This window comes from Hipposideros armiger, unplaced genomic scaffold, assembly GCF_001890085.2.
Source record: "Hipposideros armiger isolate ML-2016 unplaced genomic scaffold, ASM189008v1 scaffold_482, whole genome shotgun sequence".
NCBI lineage: Eukaryota > Metazoa > Chordata > Mammalia > Chiroptera > Hipposideridae > Hipposideros > Hipposideros armiger.
The window spans coordinates 350,357-357,431 of record NW_017731832.1 but is presented as its reverse complement, the minus strand read 5'-3'; the positions used below and the strand labels follow the sequence as shown (position 1 = coordinate 357,431).

The window sequence follows — 7,075 nt, the reverse complement described above, 5'->3', positions numbered from 1 at the left end:
GCAGTGGGTTGCCATGGGCTACCGTGTGTAGCCAGCAGCCAGCGTGAGCGGCCAGCAGCTGCAGTGAGCGGCTGTCCAGAAGCCGGTGACTGATGTGTCGCGCCTGGGAAGAGCGCAATGATGGTGCCAACTTGGGCCAGTGAAGTGACGTCCTCCACAACTAGACTGAAGAAAAAAGGACAGCAACTTGTCTGTTCCCCTTCCCCCAATTCCCCAGCGCTGCTCCCATCCCCCAATTCCCCAATAAAATCTTAAAAAATAAATAAGTAAATAAATAGTAAATAACTCTTCGGCAGGTGGCATGATTTGTTCTAGAACAGGAGTCAGCAAACTATAACCCATGAGCCAAATCTGGCCCGTCGTCTGTTTTTCATATGGCCTGCAAGCAAAGAATGGCTTTTGTATTTTAAGTGGTTATATCTTAAATGGTTCTTGGAGTACCTACACAATAGCCTTGATTTTGCCTCTTGGCCTGCAAAGCCTAAAATATTTTCTATCTGGCCTTTTTAGAGAAAGTGTACCAGCCCTAAGGGTCTGCACTGCAATTCCCCTCCAGCTGTCATCTGTCATTGACTGAGAGATGCTTCTGGAGGCAGTAACTCCCCAGCGTTTCAAGCCTGCCTCGCACTTGGAAAGCCCTCAGGTAGAGAGTAACGTGTGCCTGTGCGAGGACACTGCTGACAGGCACAAGAACAGTGAGGGCCTGTGGGTGGGACACCCAACAAGTGCCTCTGCCAGCCACTCGCCCATCTGACAAATATTTATTGGGTACCTCCTGCTCTTGCACCGGGGATACAGCAGGGATGAGGGACACAGCAGGGATGAGGGACACAGGGTCCTCCCTCTTACAGAGTTTCCCTTCTAACTGAGGCAGACAATAAACCGGCAAACAAAACAATGACAGGTTGTACAATGTGCTCCACAGAAAAGGTTATGCTGCAATTAGAGGGTAATAGGGGCTGTGGGTGAAGGGCAAGGAGCAGAAGGGGCGGGTCCTCAGGAAGAGACATGTCAATCAAGACCCCAAGGAGAAAAAGAGGAGCCAGCTACGTTTGTGCCTGGGGATAAGCATTCCAGGCACAGGGAACAGCAAGAACAAATGTCCTGAGCAGGGAGGAGCATGGTGCGTTTGCGTAAGGGAAGGGAAGAGAGAGGAGGAAGAAACGTGGTACCCACCACGAGGACTGGCTCCTAGAGCTTTGACAAGGAGTTTAGATTTTATGCCAAGTGTGATGGGAAGCACTGGAGGGTTGGAATGACACGATTTGATTTTTCTTTTAAAAAGCTTACTCTGGTTGCGACCCCCACCCCCTAGTCTCCCACCCACATGTAGAGACTCTTGCTCAGTGTTGGACTCTTGGGGGGACACCAAGAAGGATGAACCATGGTTCCTGCCCCCAGAGGGGTGCTCAACTCTCCCCCTTGCCTTGACCCAGCCCCCAACTCCCCGTCCTTGCCCCATGACACTCGACACAATGTGATCCGTTGGAAGCTAGTTTATTTTGATTGGTTTTTCATGGGACCAGGCTGGGCTGGGAGGTAACTGGGCTCTGACGCTTGGTTCTAGGGATGTTGATCCCTTTCCTCAGCACTGCGGCGGCCGAAGTCCATCCATCCATAAGCTGCTTCTTCTTCCTCCAGCCATGGCCCCTGCTTCTTGGACAGGTCTGAGGGTCAGAGATGGGAGAGGAGGTGAGGATGGCAGAAGGACACCTAGCTTCTGGGACTGAGGCCAGGGCCAAAACTGGCTGGGTGAGGCAAGCAGGGATGGCTGACAGCAGCGCCTACCTGCCACCAGGTGTGGGGAACCCTGGAGCCCAATCTGCCTCCGGTGGTGAGAGGCTGGACCCAGCTGGTCCCGCCAGTGTGGCTCCGTGCCCCTGTTGACCCCTGGATCTGAGGGTGAATCCTCCAGCTTGTAGTGGGGCTTCCAAGAAGCTTCAGAGAAGGTGGCCAGAGCCAGTGCGAAGATCAGCGCATATACACACAATCTGTGCATCTTGTCTGCAAAGGAAAGAGTGGCCGAGCTTAAAGATGGAGTAGTCCAGGCACCCAGAGGCAGGGCCTGGACCAGATACACTCCAGGCTCTGCCTGCCGGCAGGTCTGCAATTCTGCAAGGGCTTGTGGACTGTTCTTCCAGTTCCTGCCTGCTCCCCTGGCCCTCAAGCCTCGCCCCTTTCCTTTTTCCCTACCCTAATTCCAGTGACTGCTTCTCGCAGGAATCGAAAACCTAGAGGAATGGTTTCGAAACTGTTCTACAGAATTTGAGGCCAGGTGAGCATCTCTTGTTTCAGTCTTGTAATTTACAGTGAACTTTAAATAGCAATACCAAAGGAATGTGTGCACTCAGCTGCGTTACAGACCACTCGGGATTTCTTTGGAGATCTCCGGCATGTTCACTGTGTCCAGCACTAGCCACATGTGTTGCCCAATATGGTAGCCACTAGCCACATATGGCTCCTTACATTTAAATTAAGATAAAAATTCCTCCCTTGCACTAGCTATATGTACAGTGCATGTGTGGCTGGTGGATACCATATTGGACAGTGCAGATTTAGATTATAATCACAGTGGAAAGTTCTTTCAGACCGTGCTGGTCTAGGAAAGAGCTTGAGGAACCCTGGGTTCCCGTCCCAGCCTTGCCCAATAATTTATATGGGTTTAGGTAAGTCATGTCTCCCTCTGGGCCTCAGTATTCTCACTTGAGAGATGGGAGAATAGCCTTTGTCCTCAATTCATAGGGCCGGGGTGAGCATGTAGTAAGAGGGTTAGGGCAGGGACCTGGGTGAAGCAGCAGGTCAGCTTGAAGGCAAGGGTTGAGAAGCCAGGGTGGGTCCTAGTGCCAAGACCCAGTCCATCCCTGGGCTAAGGAAAGGGTCCCAACCCTGGAGACAAGGAGATGTGAGCCTGGTACCTGATGGGGGGCAGGGTCCTATCAACCCTCTTCCCAGCCTCTCCCTCCCCTCCTGGGTGCTCTCACCTGCAGAGCTGGGAGGCCGGTGATGCTCTGGTCAGTCTGGTGCCTCTCTGTTCTCTGCTGGGCTTGGTGCTCCAGCCCTGACTTATAAAGCCCTCAAGGCCCCTCCCAAGCTCTCCTCCCCCATGAGGCCAGGCTCCTCACAGTGAAAGGAAAGTGGGTGGGCCAGGTACATCACCCCCGGCCCCACCCGGTCATTTAGTCCGTCATCCGGATGTGGGAGAAGGGAAGGGAGGTGACCTTCATGACGAGGGGCAGGAGCAGGGTGGGGGCCGTTCTTCAGCTGAGTACCAGGTCAGACAGGAGACAGGTTCTCTGGGGTCAGGACAGTGTCCTCGCCATGTTCTTGGGGTCAGAGACCTAGTGCTCATCTCTTGGACTACATACAGTTAGGGGGCAGGTGAGGTGGATGGACCGAACGACCTTAGATTCAGAGAAAACGTATTTCACCATACATTGATGTTTGAAGAACAAGGAGTATGTGAATTAGTCATGTATTGATTCCCTGTCCCCAGTGCCAGGCTCTGCAAACAGGACTTGTCATAGTTCTCAGGAGCAATGGGCCTTGGGCTGATGACGGCGCTCTCTCTGCCTCTGAACCCCCTTCATTTCCTCTTACCTTGAAATCCCTGAGTGGTCCCCGCTCTTGTCCTTATGCCCTCTGTGCTGGGCTGGATTTAGCTTGCAGCCACCTCCCCGGCCCCATCTCCCCAGGTCCACTTCTCATCACAAACTTCTTGCACACCCCCTACCCAGGCCCATTCATTCCTTGAGGTTCCTGCACTGGAGCCTGCATGACACGCTCACCACTTTCCAATATAAAAATACATCTTAACACGGTTAGAGACTAAAAGGTGTGCCCAAGATGTTTCAGAAAACCAAGTGGTATGCTTTGTTGACCCATGTGATAAATTGCTGCCTCCACTTGGTTTGGATGGATGTAACTATCTCTAGGTTGTTTTTTATTTTTCTGCAGCTGGAACTGAAGATTTTGCTTTTGTTCATGAGTCATCAGGGCCCCTCCCGATCTGGGGGTGTCTTGATATCCTTTGCATCCTGGATAAGGGGCAGTGGTACCCACGCTCACAGCCAGCCTGGCTGAGAATTAATAGGTGATGAAGGAAGTAGGCTATGAGGTGTCCATGGCAACCAGCTGCCGAATGTTCTGGTGAATAACCCACTCTAATCCAGAGCAGGTCTCAGTGATACAGCAGATGGAATAAATGAAAATGACAGAAACAGTGCAGGCATTGGTGATAATAATTGAATCACAGAATCTCAGCAATGGAAGGGACTTTGAAGTGACTTGGGGGGATGGGTGGGATGGGGAGCAGCTCTGCTTACATCCTGGGGAAAAGAGACGTTCATGTTGCTGTGGTAACGGGAAATTATAAGCTTTCTAGCAGAGCCCTGGTTGTACCAGAGCCCAAGACTTGGTTTCTGCTGGGCAGGTGGTGGTGGTGGGTTGTGCCTCTTGGCTGTTGTTCTGCAGGCTGGTCACACAGGGGGTGGCAATTGCACCAAGATTGTACTCCCACTCGACAGGCGGTGGGGAAGTGCCGCTCCTTGCTGGCACTGGTGGGCATGCAGCCAGGGCTCATGTTCACAAGCTCACCAGGAGGAGCTTGCCATCATGAAGACTGCACATTCTCCTCATAAGGGAACCTGTTGAGCATTGGGTAGCTCTCTCCCTCTCTGAACTGCTTTTCCCTCCAGGAAACAAGAAAAATAACTTGGGGAGGGGACTCCTGTGAAGGTGATGTGCATAACACACCATGCATGATGCCCAGAACTTCACCGGTATCTAATTTGTTTGCACCTTCTCCCCTTATCCTCTCTGGGCCTCAGATAGCCTCATCTGTGAAGTGGGAATCATTTATTCCAACCTCACAGGGCTGCAGTGAAGGGGAAATGTGACAAGGTCTGTGCACACGCTTTGCACACATCGGGGAGTTGTGCCTCCCTTAAGGCTTAAGGAGGGTAAGTCCCTAAAAAGCATCATCTGTGAATCCAAGGTTTTCCCTCCTGATGGCTGTGACTCAGAGGGACACCTGCCCTGAGTTGCCACTGACAGAGGCAGTAGGGATGGAGCCTATGAAAGCTGGACCTCTCAGAGACCAGCACCTACTGGTACGAGGAGGGCTTTGGAACTTGTGAGGCCAGGGTGGAATCTAGGATCCAACACTGACTAGCTGGGTGATCAGAAGGTTCAGTTTCTGGGTCCACCAAGTGGAAGACCAGATCCTAGACCCTGGGGCCCAGCCCCCTCCCCTTCCCTGTGGACCCTGCCCCTGTGCTCACAACGATGACAATGCTATGTGCCAGACACTGATAAGCCCTTTGCATGAATGAATACAAGTGGCTCTTCACCATGATCCTAGGGGGTAAGTGCTAGTGTGTCCCCATTCTACAGATGAAGAAACTGAGGCCCATATAGGTGAAGTAATCCCTGTCCTGGGTTCACATGACCGAGGAGAGCTGGGCTTAAAACTCAGGTCCACCTAGTTCTGGGATCTTTCTCCTCCCAGCAGGGGTGTGGTAGACAGAATAATGGTCCTCCAAGGATGTACACACCCAAATCCCTAGGACCTGTGAATATGAGACGTTACATGGCAAAAGGGACTTTGCAGGTGTAACTAAGGTTACAGACTTTAAAATGGAGAGCTTTTCCCGGATTAGTTGAGTGGGCCCAAGGTAATCAGATGAGCCCTTAAAAGCAGAGTGTTCTTCGGCTAGAGGTAGAAGTGATAATGGCTGAAGGATGTCAGATTTGAAGAATGAGGAGGGAGAAAGCCACAGGCAGAGTAATGCAGGTGGCCTTAAGAAGCCGAGAGGGGCCCCCAGCTGAGGCCCCACAACCATGAAGAACTGAGTTCAGCCAACAACCTGGATGAGCTTGGACACAGATTCATCCCAGAGCCTTCAGGAAGGAACACGGCCCTGGCCACACCTTGATTTTGGCCCAGTGAGCCATGCTGTGCCTGTACGTCTGACCTGCAGAACTGTGAGAGAAAGAATTGGTGTTGTCTTAAGCTTCTAGGTTGATGGTAATTTATTAAGGCAACAACTGAAAAAGAAAGCAAGGGGTTCCAGCCTCCTGAAGGCTTTTGTCAGTGAGAGCCGGCCTTGCGTGAGTGTGTGTGTGTGTGTGATTTTCCAGATACAGTTAAGGGAGATATTCGTTAAGGTATTGGACCGTTCATCTCTTCCATTTCCATGACAGTTATTGAGCACGTGCTGTAAGCCAGGGTCTGGGTGAGGCCCGGGGGACAAAAGATGAGTATGATGGTCCTTTCCTCACTTCGGCGGAGTTTAGATTCTAGGGAGTGTGTGTGTGTGTGGGGGCACCAAAAACTAGACATAATAGTAATGGTACCCTGTCAAGGGGAGAATGTTTCCAGAATCCCCAGGGGCAATTCTGCACACCTGACCGTGCTCTGCCTGCCAGGGCAGCCTTGGGAAATATCACCACGGACTGACAAGCTGGTGTCAGGGAGGCCATGCCAACTTCCTGATTGGTTATTGATAGCAGAAAAGGGAGGGATTGATAATGCCTCAGTCACCCTTCCCCAGGCAACGGGGCCTTGGAGGGTGCGAAGGTGCGGGCACGAACAGTGACACCTGGGTGGAGTTAGCATCAGCATGGGTATCCGGGATGTCTCCCAGGGCAGGGGAGGGGGAAGTAGAATCATGTCTTCACCTGCTGTCTAATGGTGGTAACAGCGGGACCAACAGGACAGCCAGCAAGCACGCTGCTCTCTCCAGGCTGAGCTCTAGAGGCCTCCCATTAAGCTCAGGGGCCAGAGGACAGGCCTGGCTGCCTAGGAGAGAGAGCAGAGGGCGCCCCCCAATCCAGCCTCTGCCTTCTCTCCTGGACCTCCCCTCTCACGTTCTCACCAGATGCCCACCTGTGCCTTTGGAGCATTGGCTGTCAGCCCACACTTTACATTAAGATCACCTGGGGAGCCCTAACCCCTGCCTCCATTTCAGACCACACCCCTACCCCCAGTCCTCTTAAATCAGAAGCTGGGTGTGAGGCCCCGGGTGTCTGGCTGGAGTGTGTGTGTGTGTGTGTGTGTGTGTGTGTGTGTGTGTGT

General features: G+C 52.4%; 1 protein-coding gene across 2 annotated transcripts; it reads right to left on the bottom strand.

The window, feature by feature from the left end:
• Positions 1-1,562: 1,562 nt before the first annotated feature.
• Positions 1,563-3,734, bottom strand: GAST (gastrin). Of its 2 annotated transcripts, none has more exons than XM_019667012.1 (3): positions 3,598-3,734; positions 1,789-2,004; positions 1,563-1,667 (listed from the first exon to the last, which is right to left on the bottom strand). In XM_019667012.1, the coding sequence occupies exons 2-3, from the start codon at positions 1,997-1,999 to the stop codon at positions 1,564-1,566; spliced, it is 315 nt and encodes a 104-aa protein (XP_019522557.1). In that variant the 5' UTR covers positions 2,000-2,004; positions 3,598-3,734; the 3' UTR covers position 1,563. The 2 variants fall into 2 exon arrangements, with proteins under 2 accessions (XP_019522557.1, XP_019522558.1); XM_019667013.1 differs by lacking the exon at positions 3,598-3,734 and adding an exon at positions 2,982-3,031.
• Between the last annotated feature and the right edge of the window lie 3,341 nt (positions 3,735-7,075).